The sequence below is a fragment of the Melospiza georgiana genome, chromosome 1 (genome assembly GCF_028018845.1).
Source record: "Melospiza georgiana isolate bMelGeo1 chromosome 1, bMelGeo1.pri, whole genome shotgun sequence".
Taxonomy (NCBI): domain Eukaryota; kingdom Metazoa; phylum Chordata; class Aves; order Passeriformes; family Passerellidae; genus Melospiza; species Melospiza georgiana.
Genome location: NC_080430.1, coordinates 119,883,232 through 119,898,433, shown reverse-complemented (window position 1 = coordinate 119,898,433; position 15,202 = coordinate 119,883,232). Strand labels below are relative to the sequence as shown.

General features: G+C 38.4%; 1 protein-coding gene across 2 annotated transcripts in view; it reads left to right on the top strand.

Moving 5' to 3' along the window:
* Positions 1-15,202, top strand: part of ARMC1 (armadillo repeat containing 1) — a 33,913-nt gene continuing 18,711 nt past the window's right edge. Inside the window, exons 1-3 of one of the 2 annotated variants that reach the window (XM_058039427.1) lie at positions 1-168; positions 2,637-2,837; positions 6,928-7,019. In XM_058039427.1, the coding sequence (XP_057895410.1) occupies positions 2,646-2,837; positions 6,928-7,019 (284 nt within the window). In that variant the 5' untranslated portion in view covers positions 1-168; positions 2,637-2,645. Of the gene's footprint in view, positions 169-2,633; positions 2,838-6,927; positions 7,020-15,202 lie in introns of both variants that reach the window. The other variant, XM_058039435.1, reaches the window with a different exon arrangement.

Here is a 15,202-nt window from a genome sequence, read left to right as displayed (position 1 = left end):
GTGCGGGGTCAGAGCGGGCTCCGGTGGGTGGTTCTGGCGCTCTCGTTCCGGTGCTCAGCCCGCGGTTCCTCCCGAGCCTCTTCCCGTGCTCCGCAGGCCGCCCCGCCCCGCGGGACATGGGGGCGCGGAGCTGAGCTGCGAGTCCGCCCGGGGACGGCTTCTGCGACGGTACGGCCCTGCCGGGGAGGGGGACAGGCCGCGCCGGGAAGGGCCGTGAGGGGGCGGCGTGTGCGGCCGAGATCCCCCCTGCTGCCGGATCCATCCCGGAGCTCCCGCTGCCCGGTGCCTGCGGGGCTGGGGCTCCGCCGACCGCGGGGCCTGCGAGCGGAGTCCCGGGGCCTGGTCCCCGGCGGGCTGAGGCCTCGGGCGCCTGCGGAGGGCTGGCGGCGGAGCTGTGCGGGTTCCTGGCCAGGGCCGCCCCGGCGAGAGCACAAAGCGGGGGGAGAGCGACAGACAGACAGGGCTGTGGTGCCTGGGTCAGGCTGTGGTCTCAAAGCTACGAGAGGAGACAGGAGCAGGCATCTGGCTCGCTGCTCTGCCACGCTCCTGAATTATAGATACCTTATTATAACTTTTAAGACCACCTATTTTTTTAATTAAAAACTCCGGGAAGTGGGCGACGGCGTGAGTTTTGGTGGAATTGATTGTTGCAGGTCATGGAGAAGGGTGAGGATTTCAGAGTTGTCTCCGGAGTTAGGGCTTGGGAGAGATGGAGAAGGGTCTGAGGATAACAGAATCACGTAATAGTTTGGGTTGGAAGAGCCCTGGAAGAGCATCTGGTTCTAACCCCCTACCCTGAGCAGGGGCACCTTCCCCTCAAGGAGCTTGCTCAGAGCTCCATCCAAGCTGGCCGTGAGCACTTCTAGGGATGGGACATCCACAAATTCTCTGGGCAGCCTGTTCCAATGCATCACCACCCTTACAGCAATTTATTCCAATATTTAATCCCAACCTGCCCCCTTTCAGCTAAAGATATTACCCCTTGTCCCATCACTATATGCCTTTGTAAAATGTCCCTCTCCATCTTTCTTGTAGCTCCCTTCAGATGAGTGTAGCCTAATGGAACAGGTGGGGATAAAACCTGGTTTTGTGGGTGGGTTTTTCAGAGGGTTAGAAGGAAAAAGGCAAAAGGTGATCAGGAATACGAATGATATGGTGCTTGGGACACCGACTTGAAGTCAGAGACTTTGATTAGCATCAGCTCCGCTCCTGACTTGATTTCTAAGTCTTGAATAATAAGTTCCTTTGTGTACTATGGAAAATAGTTAATAATACTCAACAGAGCTGCTTTGGCTTTGTTTGGTGGTTTTGTTTGCTGAGGTTTTGTTTTGGTTTTTTTTTTATATTAGAGTTTTTTCCTTTGGAAACACAAACTTTTATTGGTTGAGGTACTGTATCTCCCAGTTGATATCTTTTTGATTTCTGGTAGTCCAGAGAAATAGTCTGGAGACTAATCATTGGCCTGTACTTTTCACTCTAGCACTCTCCTGAAGTGAGAAACATTGATTTCGAGGTTAACAGCATTTTTCCCTGTGAAAATTTCAGAAATTATCATAATCTAAATGTATGTTTAGGTGCATTGTTTTTGATGAGTGTGATAAATTTATGTTCCTCAGGGGCCAACCTTCAGTGAAGAAAAACTATTTAATGTTGGCAAATAATGTTAAAAGAATGTGATGGCTTAAAAATTGTATTTGTTCTTTATTCTGGGGGACAGTGAGTGATTTAACAAATTAACAATATGCATTCATTCCCACTTTTATGCCTTAGGTTACTTGGCTGAGATGGTAGTGGTAATAACCAGGACTACAGATAGCATTTAGGAGTTTCTGAGGCACAAAGAATTTTTTTTTTTTTGCACCAAGATTTTAGCATTTTCTTTGAGCAAACTTATGCTTTTGTTGCCTGTTAAGTAGCTATTATTAAACAACTTTGCAATCTGATACTCTCACACTAACACGTGTCTCCTTTGAAATTGATCTGGTGGTTTGGACTTCGATTGCAGCAAGGCGTGACCTGCTTGCTCTCTTTTTATCGAGGGATTCTTGTGAAAAGGAGAAAAAACAGCTCAAACCCAGCCTCCAAAGCCCTTTCTGCCTTTGAATGTATGGCATTGCATTAGTTATTTGATACATGGATGAAGAATAATGTTCACTGTTCTTGATGCACTGTTAATATTTTGTTGACTTTTGCGGTTCATTTTTTGTAAAATTCTTTGATTGCCGAAGCTGCTCTGAAAATACTTTGGTTTTGCACCTTTGCACAGAAGTATGTTTATGGACTTCTAGGGTGGCTTGTGAGAAAACTGGATTTATTGAAACCATTTTTCACTAATGTAAGGAGAAAAAAACTAACACATCATACTCCCATAAAGATTGACTTAGTCTGAAATGACATACAGGAAACAAATAAAAACCTTGTTATCCAAATATATCTGTTCTCTGCGTAGGAAGTTTAGATTTCCAGTTTATAAATTTCAGGACCCAGATCCTTATCAATTCCATCCACCTTCCATGAATTCTGGTCCTTGGCTTTTTTTACCTTTTTCTTTAGAGCAAAAAGCCTTTGTGCTTTTTTTGCCTGTTTTAATTGATGATAAATGTTGTGATAGTAGTAATAATTTTTTTTTCCAGCAGGTATTTTGTATGAATGGTGCAGAAAAGATGAATTCTACTATGAGTGAGGAGCCTGATGCACTGTCTGTGGTTAACCAGCTCCGAGATCTAGCAGCTGATCCGTTGAACAGACGGGCCATTGTTCAGGATCAAGGATGCCTGCCAGGTCTCATTCTCTTTTTGGACCATCCCAACCCTCAGGTTGTTCATTCAGCTTTACTAGTAAGTATTCTGAAGATAAATTTCCATGTTGGTAGGAAATTTTTAAACTTCGTTCAGTAAGTCGTTTAAACAAGCAATTTACAAATGAAACTGTTTAAACAAGTGAAAATGTGAAAAATATTGCCTGGTTTTATATTATGTTGATATTCATTACATGTGATTTGTTTGTTTTTTTTTTTTTAAGCATGTATTTCAAAAATGACACGTCGTTCCAGGGAATTTTTTTAAAAGATAATAATTTACTTTGCATTTTTTCCCTAATACAGCTATTTCACTTTTTGTGTGGAGGGAGGTAAGGACCCTTAAATCTCTTTTTTAAGATGAAGCCATAGAGTTTGGTAAATATGGACAGTGACTTGATATTGCCTTTATAAAAATCAAAATCCAGTCATAGGATAACTTAGGTTAGAAACAACCTGCCAAGGCAATGTAGTCCAATCCCATGCCCAAATTAGGTGCACTCAGATCACAACTCATGGTTGTGTTCACTTGGTCTTCAACACCTTGAAGGATGAAGCTTCTATAACTTCTCTGGTACACTCTTCCAGCATTTGAACAGCCTCATGGTATTAAAAACAAACAAACCAACCCAAAACCTATCAGTATCTAATACAATTTGTTCCAGCTTTTGCCTGTTTCTTCAGATTCTAAATCATAAATGCTGATGTCCTGATTTCTTATCCTGAATTGTAATATTAGCTTAAAAATGTATTTCTTGTTTAGAAATGGAAGAAACAAAAGTCAGAATTTAATAATTTTAAGAGTTGGATTGGAATTCTAAGATTTTAAGTTACTGAAGTTTATGTGGTGCTACTTTTTTTTTTTTTTCAATTATGTCATTATTTAATTGTAAAGAATATGAAAGAGCAAAGAGCTCTGGCTTTTACATGTGTACATGGCAGGTGTACATTATTCTTTGTATCACTGGGACCTATCTGTGCCATAATTCTTTGGTTTTCAATTCTTTGTGTGTTGCTCTCATAGTGGATATTAGTGGACTTCTTGAAATTACTCTAGTGACTGATTCTTTTGTGTATGGGGAAGGGGGGTCCCATAAGGAAACTTGTGTCCTGCTAATTGTTTTTTAGGCTAGCCTTGCCATAGCATTTGGCAGACTGTGGTTTTCTTCAGTAGGAGGACGTAGATTTGAGTTTACTGTCCTTGGAAACGTGTTGCATTGATTTTTCTTCCCAGTGTAGTTTCCTTAGGCTGTGATCTTAAAAGGAATTCTTGTTTGGAAGAACTGTCCCACTGTCTTTTTCCTTCCTTTGTTATGTTGGGCTGTGTATTCTCACTGCCTGCTTGGGATTTGCAGTCTCTTGATCGTGTTACAAAAACTAGTTCTGCATAAAAGAACTGGTTTTGTCAAGAGTGATGAGCACTAACCCAGTTTGCAGTGTGGTTCCACAGCCCCTGACAGTATTCAAGTTGTGTTGAAGGGAAATCTCCTTAGGTGAGGATGGGAGGCAGATGGGTTGTCCCATGGAGTGATAACCCACAGTTAGAGTGGATTGACAATCAGAATTTAGAGACCAGGATGTGGCTGCCGTGAGAAATGGATCAGTTTACTGTGGATACATGTTCTGGTCTGCTATTCAGACTCCTTGTGTTAATAAGTTCTTGAACTGCTTAGTTTCTGAAGGTTTAAATGTCTTTGCTGACAACTTTTTAGCCTTCATGTTTTATATTCTTCCATTCTGAAAAGTCTTTTTGTTTTTGTAGTCATCCTGTTGGTCAAAAAGTGCTTCCATTTGAATGGGAATAGTTAAAAGTAATGCTCTTCCATTAAATGTGTACCTAATAAAAGGATGTGCAGCACTGAGTTTAAATTTCTTCTTGTACTGCTCAGAAATTCCTGTACTTGAAATTGTAATAATCTGTAATCTGTATGAATCATAATAGTTCCATATTTAACTTTTTTGATGTGTTGTAGAACTGTTCAGGGAGGGTGAGTTTTTTTGTATGAAGAATTGATATGTATGTTCTGTATATTTCTATTTCTGGTTTTCTCTAGTCTTGATTTCATAAATTCTTTATGATATACTTCAAATGTTAGAATTTTTGAATGATATAAATTTAAAAAATCAGAAGTAACACAGATAATACTATTTTTTCCCCTCTGAAATTTGGACTAAAATTTTTTGAAATAGGACCCTGAAGTTAAGGAACTACTTTAAAATTTCACATCAAAACCATCAAAGATGTCTTTTTATCAAGACTGGCAGCAGTGTATTTTATGTTGAACTATGCAGGTAGTCCTGTTCATTATGTTGAACTTACTTGATGACCTCACCTATGTGAGCCTTAAAGCTAACCCAGGTAAGTGTTTAGCTGAACAGAAGCTGAGCCAAAGTTCATATCAATAGCTTCCGCTACGCTTTCAGTATACTGGATTTAATAAGTGTAAATGATCTCAATTCTTTGAAGGGATACCTTTGTATCTCCTGTGGAAGGCAGGAGGGATGGGAACTTCCTAGTGTTGAAAAGTTGGGTCAGTTAAGTTGGACTCATGATTTATTTGAGCTGTGACTCAAAAAGTTAGTAGTTAAGAGAATAGGTTTTTCTTTGTCCAGCTGAGTTGCACCCTTATTAAATTGCTGGAATAAAAATAAGAAACTTGTTACACTGGCAAGGATATGTTTCATAGCATGCAAGTTACTTGAGAGATACCATTTAGGTATTTCCCCATAGTTGGAAAGTACAATAATAAATGGATATACAGCATTTATAAGCTGCAACTATTGATACTGGTCCTCATCAGGAAATAACAAAAATCACATCTCAGGTTCTTACCATGCCAGAGAGCAGCCAGAGTTTCTTGAAAGACAGTAAAACAATCTTAAGAATTTTACCTGATATGTGCAGAGGATGACTTGGAAAAAGCAGCCCTTTTGATAAGTCCTCTATTTCTGAGGGGATTAAGGAGCATGTTATTTTTAAAGCTGTTACTGTGCAGTGTAGCTACTACATGGCTATATATAAAGAGTTGGTGTGCTTCTAAACCTTGTGTCACAAACGCCATTTTATAAATCACTGTATTTGTGTATTGCAGGATTTTTCAAGTGCAGTTCTTGTACCTACATCAGTAAAACACCTTTGGAGGCTCCTTCTAAGAAAATTTTCTCAGCACAAGCAATAGAGAGATGTCTCATGAAAAGAAGGACTGACATTTTAATTGGAAGAGTGTTATGTTAGGAGGATCATATGAATATGCAGTTACCAACTGAGGTCAACAGTGTAAAATTGTGCAAAGAGCCTACCTTGAAAGTCCAGTAAACAAAACCTTGAGCAATGAATAAGTGTAATTTCCCAGTTTAGGTCACAGTAAGTAAGAAGCTTGCTGCTGCTGGTGTTCTTATTCCTGTATGGAATGATGAAGTTGCAATTAGTCTTCAAAAGCTTATACATCTTTTAGAACTCCTTTTCTGGACAGTAGGAACTTGGTAGTGGTGAGGTTTCTATTTCTAGTACTGGGGTAGCCCACAAAATTGATGGAAATTATACTGGAAACATCATGTATAAAAATTACTTTAGATCTTAGGTCACATAAATGTTTACTGGAAGGGACTTCTGGAAGTCATTCACTTCAGTTTCCTGTTTGATTTGGGACTGTCACCAGCACTCAATCAGGTCAGTTGTAGCTTTGTCTCGTTCATTCTGCAGTTCCACTAGGTCATCTGTTCCGGTGTTGTGCTACCTTCAGAGGAAAAAAAGCATTTTATTATACCTGATTTGAGCTTCCCAAGCTACAATTTGTGGCTGTTCCCCCTTGTCTGCTGCTGTAGAGGAAAGTTGGGCTCGACCATCTTTGTAAAGGCTTCTTGCATAGCTGTAGAGAGCTGTTAAATTGTCCCTTAGGCTGTCAGCTGGTATTAGCAAACCCTAGTCTCTCGAATTCTCATAGATTAGATACTCTGTGCTTTCTCTGTATTTATAAAAATAAAATATTTTTTAATGTTCATAGTAGGTGATAATTCTTTTCTCTCCCTACTAGACCTGCCTCTGTGACTGTTTGCAGATGTGCACTAACAGAAAGGGCTGGTGATGTGCTGGGTGTGTTGCTGATCTGCTGTGCTCCTCTTTCTTTCAGGCTCTCCGCTATTTGGCCGAGTGCCGTGTCAACAGAGAAAAGATGAAAAGTGAATTGGGTATGATGCTCAGCTTACAGAATGTAATACAAAAGTAAGTAAGTTTACAATGGAATGTTGGATCCAAACAGTGTAAACATATAGTTGTGGTACAAAGTGCAACTTGGCCTGAATTTGCATACTAAGTTTCTAATATTGCCTTCTTGGAATTATGTGGCTGCAATTAAAGATTTTTATTTTATGTTATTTTGAATATTTTGAAATATTTATTTGCAGGTCATTTGCCGAACAACAAATTTTCTTTGCCTTGTTACAAGATAACAAATTTTGTCCCTTTCCTTCAGGTTCTCTTGAAATCCTTCCTATCATTGTATAAGGTTGCCTTGCAGTAGTGCAGTTAAAGAAATTGCTTGGCATCTGCCACATTTATTCTTTGAACCCCACCCTTGGGTAGGGAATTTGTTTCAGTGTATTTCTGGAGGTAAGTATCTGCAGTTCTGTGTTGAGAGAGCATCTTGCAGGTGGAGTAGAAATTAATGAGGTTTATAGTGGTCTCTGATATCTTTGTATGAGGTGTAAGATGGGTTGTGTCTCTTAAAATTTGTGGTTGTTGTATTTTCTCAAGGTTTCTAACTGCTGAGTCTTGAGTACTGGAAGATCTCTGTGTACATGCACACTGGAGATGATGCACTTAATCATCAGAAATTTATGTGATTAATTGAGGTGAATCACTATTCAAAAGAAACCCCAACAGCCTCCTTCAAAGATTATTCTGTCATAGCAGAAATTAACTTTCCATCAAACTATCTGAAAGTGATTATTTTACACAGAGTTTGGTAGTGCTCTGTTAGAGCTCTAGACTTTGGAGATGTGAGGAGCTGTTCCATGGGGGTGGAGAAAAGTCATGTTGCTGCATTGAGATGCCTCAGATGTTGTTTAAAACAATTATTTCAAATAGGGTAAAACACAAGTGGAATTGTATATTAAATATTTAGGTAGAAAAGTTTTGAGTATTTTAATATGTTAGTTGAACCTCTGTCACTTGTAGATGTATGAGTTTCTTTTAGGAAAAACACAGGGCTTGACTTTGCTAGTTCTTTCATCTCACAGCCCTGCCAGTTTTGGCAGTGTGTCCTGTTATCATAGATTGTTAGGGGGCTGGAATGGACCTTAAGGATCATCTAGTCCCTCCCCACTAGACCAAGTTGCTCAAGGCCTTATCCAGCCTGGATTTGAGCACTGCCAGGGTTGGGGCACCCACAGCCTCCCTGGGCAGCCTGTTCCAGTGCCTAACCACCCTCACTGTAAATAGTGTCTCCCTAATATTTCAATGTGTACCTATTGCACCGTGTCCTATTGCTGCAGTTCCTGATGAAGAGTCCCTCTCTGGCTTCCCAGTAGGCCCTGTCAAAAACTGTAAGGTTACAATGAGGTTTCTACCCACAGCCCCAACTTCCTCAGCCTGTCTTTGTAAGGCAGGTGCTCCAGTCCTCTTGCCAACTTCGTGACTCTCCTCTGGATTTGCTCCAACTTTTTTGTGTCCTTATGTTGAGGACACTGGAACTGTGCTCAGCAGTTTGGGTGGGGTCTCATGAAAGCAGAGTAGAGGGGGAGAATCACGTCCTTCAACCTGCTGGCCACACTGCTTTTGATGCTGCCCAGGATTCGGGATTATTGTTGGATATTACAGGATTATTGTTGTATTTCCCTCTGTCTGACACTCCTTGTCTTGATGTGTGAACCTGAAGGAGGAGAAATTATGATTTGTACTCAAGTTCTGTGTGATCTAGGAAATATTACTACTGTTTATCTTCAAGTACTTCAATAATTGTGCTAAAGCTGAAGATGATAGGCTATTGGCATGAAATTCAGCATTATGCCTGAGTATCACCTTGTGATTCACCACTTATGCAAAACAGAAGGATTTAAAACGTGTCTTAAAAAGAAAAATGAACAAAGTTACTAAAATTTAGAAGAGATGTGTCAATTTTTAAAAAATAATGTGAAAATTATAACTTTTGAAATGATAGGTGTTCCAATATGATGTATGGAGAGAAAAATGGAATTAAGTCTTAAGATATTCACCTCTTCTAAGGACAAGCATAATTAAGTGAACTATACAGAAGGCTTTGCTACTTTTATAATAACAATAAGACCTGAAACATTTAGGTAATGACAGAAGCATGTGTTTCAAAAGAACTTACTTTTAGTATGAATTACGTGTCTATTTGGAGTGCAGAGACATTCTGTAAAAGTTGAGAGGGGAATGGCAGTTCATTATCAGTCTCTATAGCTTGCAAATATTACTTGGGAAACATTGAAGAGATTGCCATTAAATTCTTTAACAACATTTTTTTCTAGGTTTCAGTTTCAGGGGCCAAAAGAGCAAAGTTCAGATATGTGCAGAAAATGAGAGAAGTCAATGAAAACTGGAAATCTTGTAGGTGTTTTTTTTTTTTTTTCTAGAAAGCTCTTTGGCAACAGTAAGAACATACGTTGGATTTGTGTGCTTGTAACATTTGGAAAGTGTGATATCATGAAAATTTAAATACATAGCATCTTCAACCACAAGACTTTGTCATGTGCTTGTCAGGATTTTAGGTTTTAATGTTGACAGGAAATGCTGAAGTTGAGTTTTGTACTGCCTGCATAAATATGGGGAAAGATGGAAGAAAAATGGTGAGAAGATAAATGTAAACTCCTTTTTATCACAATAAGGTTTTGGGGTTTTTTGTTAGAAAGTGTGTAGGGCAGAAATCAAGGTCTCTGCTGTCTTTGATTTGTTCTACAAATTGCAGGTTCTAGCTTTTAATTGATTTCAGTTTACCAGAAGATGATATAGTCTGTTGAACTGAAACTAGACATTAATGGATGCTTTGGTCAAAATTACTTCATGCTCTTCTGTTCCCATGTACTTTCCAAAATCTGTGTATTTAACTCATTGTTCTATCTAAAATATTTTTATTATTTTCAGAATTTAATTTGGGATTCAATTTTTTTTGTAATGTGGTACAAAAATGCAAATAAATGATACAAAAAAGATAGGAACTTCTGTCAGAATTCTGCTTTTCCTGTGTTTGTTTCTTTCTTTCAAGTGAGACAGAACCCAGCATCTTTTGGACCAGAAGTTGTAGTCACTACTTTTAGCTCCTGACAGATGACGCACATCCTGTCATCTGAATAGTTCCTTTTCAGCAAGGATTTTTCAGCTCTCACTGTCCATTTTCTCAGTTAATAATATTCAGTGGCTTTCCCTGTTCAGTGCTGATTTATGACAACCTGTATTCTGCCACTGATAAAGCTGTGGTGTGTCTTCTCAAGCAATGAAATGGAGCACAGGCAAATCACAAACTGAGTAATTGTCATATTTCAAACTTAAGTTTATGTTCAGCAGTGCTGAACTGATGCTGTGCTAGGAAGTGGAGGTGTTTTAGCATTCCAGTTCTCTTTTGCTTTCAGTTATGCAGATCCTGAAATTTGAGGGCTTTTCTCATCATGTGTCTTTTTATAAGCCTTGAAGGTTTCTGTTAGAGACCTGAAGTTCAGATATGGAATTTTTTCTCATAGCCTAAGTGCAGCTAACAAGTCTAACAGATCTTTAGATGGTCAATGCCATCAACTGGAAAGTGGTTGGAATTGGTTTTCTACTGTTGGCATCTTTTAGTAGTACATGGGAGCCTTAGGCACCAGCCCTAACCCTTCTATTGAAGTAATACACAACCAATGGAAAAAGGCTGTGCCACTTAATTAAACTCAATATCACAATGCCAAAATACTATTTGTTTCATGAGCACTACTGAGGATGAGAGCTGAAATTGAGTGCCACCTGTTTATCCAACCATAGAATCAGAATGATCAGGGTTGGAAGGGACCTTAAAGATCATGTGGTTCTGACCTCCTGCCTTGGGCAGGGACACCTTCCACTCATCCATGTTGCTCAGAGCTGCATCCAAGCTGCCCTTGAGCACTTCTAGGGATGGGGCATCCACAGCTTCTCTGGGCAGCCTGTGCCAATGCCTCACCACCCTCACAGTGAAGAATTCTCCTGTGCTGGTGACCTCAGTGGTAAGTGGTAAATTGCACTGCATCATGAACAATGAGTAGGAAATATTTGGGACATCTGAGTTTGACAGTTCTTTGAAGTACCTTCATGTCTCCTTCTGTGGGTTATCAGTCCTCTGGTATTATCTCATCAACTTTTTGCTGTTTTGCTCATTTTAAGTGTTAAAGCTTAGCTGTGAAAATCATGTTGCTGCTCAAAACTGATGTCTGGCTGACTCTTTAGTTATAGTACACTTAAGGAACAAAGAATAGGTTTCAGGTTCACTGTAACTGATTTTCAAGGCATATGAACACTAGATTTTGCTAACTGAAGAGTAACAAAATTTAAGTGTAGATCCTGGAAGCTACAGGAGAATGTCAGCTCTGAGGAGTACAGAATGAAAATTTGATGGCAGCTAGATATTTTTATGTTTAAGATTTTTTTTCTGACTGAACTTTATTTGGAACACATGACTTTCTAAGCTTCTTCATGTGAAAGACTTTATATGCTTTCATATTTTCTAGGACATATGAAGAGCTGTTTCAGCTTTCATGGAATACTTCAAAACATTTTTCAAGTATAAAAATTTATGGTTCCCTGTTCTTTACTTGCTGCTTTTTTCTTTAGCAAGGGTGATTTTTTTCTTTTATTCACCTACATCTGCTTATTTTTAAGTGAAACTTGAGACATAGCAGACCTTTAAAATATCTACCTGGAGGTTTCCAAATTTCTCTTATTTTTTTTTATGGCTGATATTGCAAAAATGTTACACTCCCTTGTTATGTGTCCATGCAGAAGTGTTTGCATAAATAGGTAAAAAAAGAGAGAAGAGATTGAAGCTCTTTGAATACTGGTATTTCACTGTATTCCAGCAGTCATCAGCAGTAATTTAATATTGAAAACTGGTTTAGTTGCTGGCTTTATGAATTGTGTAGAGGACTTAATGTGTCCATATGGACTTTGTAAAATGTTATTAGCAGCTTCTAGAATTAAAATTAATTAGGATTTATTGCCTGCAAGGAAATACACTAATTTGTGTTCAGAGTGAAAGTGTCTTTTGATGGACAATAAAGGTCAAAGTTCATAATTTTTCATAATCTTTATGAGCAGCTAATGGTACTGTTTCAGTATAACTAGTATGTATTTAAAAAAAAACCACTGATGAAGAGTCAATGCACTAAATAGCTCTTATTATGGAATGGCAAATTACTGAGAGTAAAATTCCAATTACTTAGCTAAAAGAGCTTTTCAAGATAGTCTTCCTTTGCCAGGTTGTCAGATTTAACAAGCTGAACTAAATCCAGTGCATTAATCAGCTCTTCCAATTTATTACTTGCCTAAGAAGATTAGGGCAATTAATATGTGTTTAATTAGAGTCCCTTGCAGATCTGGTAAAATACATGCAGTCTATAATTGCTGACTTCTTACTCAATTTTAATTTTTGGTAGTCTTAATTACCTGCACTTTTTGAAAACTTAATTATTCATTGAAACCAGCAAAGTTTAAATTTATGATATATTACAAAGAAAAAAGGCAAAAGCCAAGTATTTCAGAGAGTATTTGTTGAAATTAAAATGGTAGGGATGTTGCATCACAACAGTTTTTTAATTTTTTTGTTGTGTGGCATACTATTTTTTCTTTTTTGTGAGAGGATGAGTGGTTGGAGAAAGACAGGGCAAAGGCCATATAATAATTAGGAGGTAGGCAAAGTCTTTATTTAAAGGGATATCTGATGATTAAAGGGAAGTTGCCATATAGCTTCAAGATAATACTTTGTGAGAAATTACAGTTAAAAACCTCTAAATATTTAATGTATTGATGTTATTAAGTGGAATGCTTAAATTCTGATCTGCAAAGGAGAAGGAAACAGCTTTTTATAGACTGTAGAGATTTTTTTTTTCTCTGCCTGAATCACTTCGTAATGCTGTTTTTGTAATCCTTGGCATGTGGGGTTTCTTTAACACGTCAAAGTTGAGAAACAGTTGAGATTGGCTAATGGGGAGCATGATTCTGTTGCATGATTATTTTTGTACTCTGCAGTACTTGTGATTCGGCACTGAGAAGTTGTGTTTTTGGAGAAAAATATGATTATCCTAGGCCTTGGATTTTCGTGTGAGCAGTAGGTTCCAAAAACTTTGGGTTTAGTTACTGTTTCCAAATTGTGCTGTATCACCTGAAGGAAGAATAATATACACATCTGTCTGTTCCATGTTAACTTTCCTGGGCCTTCCTTTCCAGTTCTTTTCCCAATACAGTGACACCCTTGGTTGCTGGTGCATCTCTGGGCTGTGGGGCTCCAGTGAATTTATTGCTGGAGCAATGTGTTTGTTAATAATAGAAGGTCACAGCCGGAAGACGCCTGCAGGCTGTTCTGTTCACATTGTTAAGCAAAGTAGCTTAATATTCCCCTCTCCCCTAGATACCCTGAGTTTCTTTAAAGAATGTCTTTATTGTATATTTTCTAAATGGTGGAAGTTTTAGAAATAGATTGTTTCTTGAAGTTACTTTGGAAAAAGCATTCTCTGCCCCCTTTCCCCCAAACAAAACAAAGCAGTGAAATATTACAAAATGTGGGAGACATCAGTATGTCCTCTTTAAAAATACCATGTTATTTGTTCTAAATAACTGAAGGCTCCTTTTGTCTCTCAAATTTTCCTGGTATTTGAAGGAGATTGTATCTAGGGGAGAGGGTTTAATGTAGTGAGCTACCTCAGTTAGTTAGGAGTGTTCTCAGTACAAGTTCTGCTGTTTTTGTTTGTGGTGAACTAACAAACAAAAAAAACCCTAATAACTTTGGTTCAGCAGTCTTTGTTTCCTCTAGTGAATTTCAGTATTAATAACCATATAGAAGGTTATGACCTCAATGTCGAGATGCTGGCACAGGGACAAATGATGACAAATAAAACACAAAAAGCATTAGTTAAAATCCTACTGTTACAATATTGTTGTTAACCTAGACTTTAGTCATAATGTAATAGGCTTTCTGGGAGAATTTTACAGCTGCTGTGAGATAAGGAAATAAGGTTTTAAGTCTTGTAAAGATGGATGTAATTTGTAAGACTAGTGGAAGACTGGATCATCAACAATTCAAATGTAACTAGCAATTTAGGTGTTGAAACACTACTGTGAGTTTATATTTGCATGGGTTAATAGAAATTAGCAGTCATGTAAATAACTGTTCTAAAGGTTTGTTTTGAGAGGTACAACTTAGGATAAGCTCCCTGTTCATGTATAGATTGATCACAAAAAAATACAAAAGCATGACCTAATAGAGGGGTGTCTTCTGTGCCCTTACAAGATGTACTTTTCATGTTAGTGGGGGATTTTTAAAATTTTTTGTTTGTCTCAGGACCTCTCTGCAGTCAGAGACATTACACAGTCATCATTTCTACTTGCATGCAACTTGCTTAGTGAGCTCTACACAATCAGTACTGTTTCTGTACTCAACAGTTTAGGTGTTTGTAAATCTCTAGTTTGGGATTTAGTGTTTTCTATTTCTTTCATTCTGTCATGTGGGTGTAATTCCTATTACAGTATTTCTGACTGTGATCAGAAATACCATGTTGTTCTGCTCTTTGTTCTCCAAGCTATTGCTTTTACCTCACAATGTTCCACTTGTCTGGCACTTCTATCAGGACTGTTGGATGGGCAGCTTTACACTGCCTGATGTCTGTCTCACTGTGATCCAGGTACTGTGCTTCCATGGACTTTTCAGAGTACCAGTTCAGTACATACTGGTTCAATGGGGCAGCTTTTACTCTGCTACGTCAAAACATTTGCACACTCCATGAAACAGCAGAACTTTTGTTGCTGGTTTCTGTGCAGCACTTGCAGTTGATGCAAAACTTTCTCTGACACAACAGTGCTTGCTTGCATTTCAACAGTTTCTTTTGCTTCTTTTCTTTGATAGAAATGTTCAGTTTTCTTGGCATTTTGAGTATTTCATGTTAACTAATGGACAAATAGTGAGGTAACAAAGTAAGTAGTTGTTAATAGTGTTTTTATAATGAGTACCTGCAAGTTCTTCAAAATCATGGCCTTTGGCTGGTTTACAATGATTGGCTTAAGAATATAAGCAATGAAAGTAGTTACCTATCCATTGAGGTGCCTAAGTTGTACAGTGGTGATTTATGTACACTTACCAAATTGTGGGTTCCTAAACCTGGAAGAGAATTTTCAGTACCTTCTACTGACTAAATAGGCATTATTGTTGCTTTTCTGATGGAGGGAGTGCC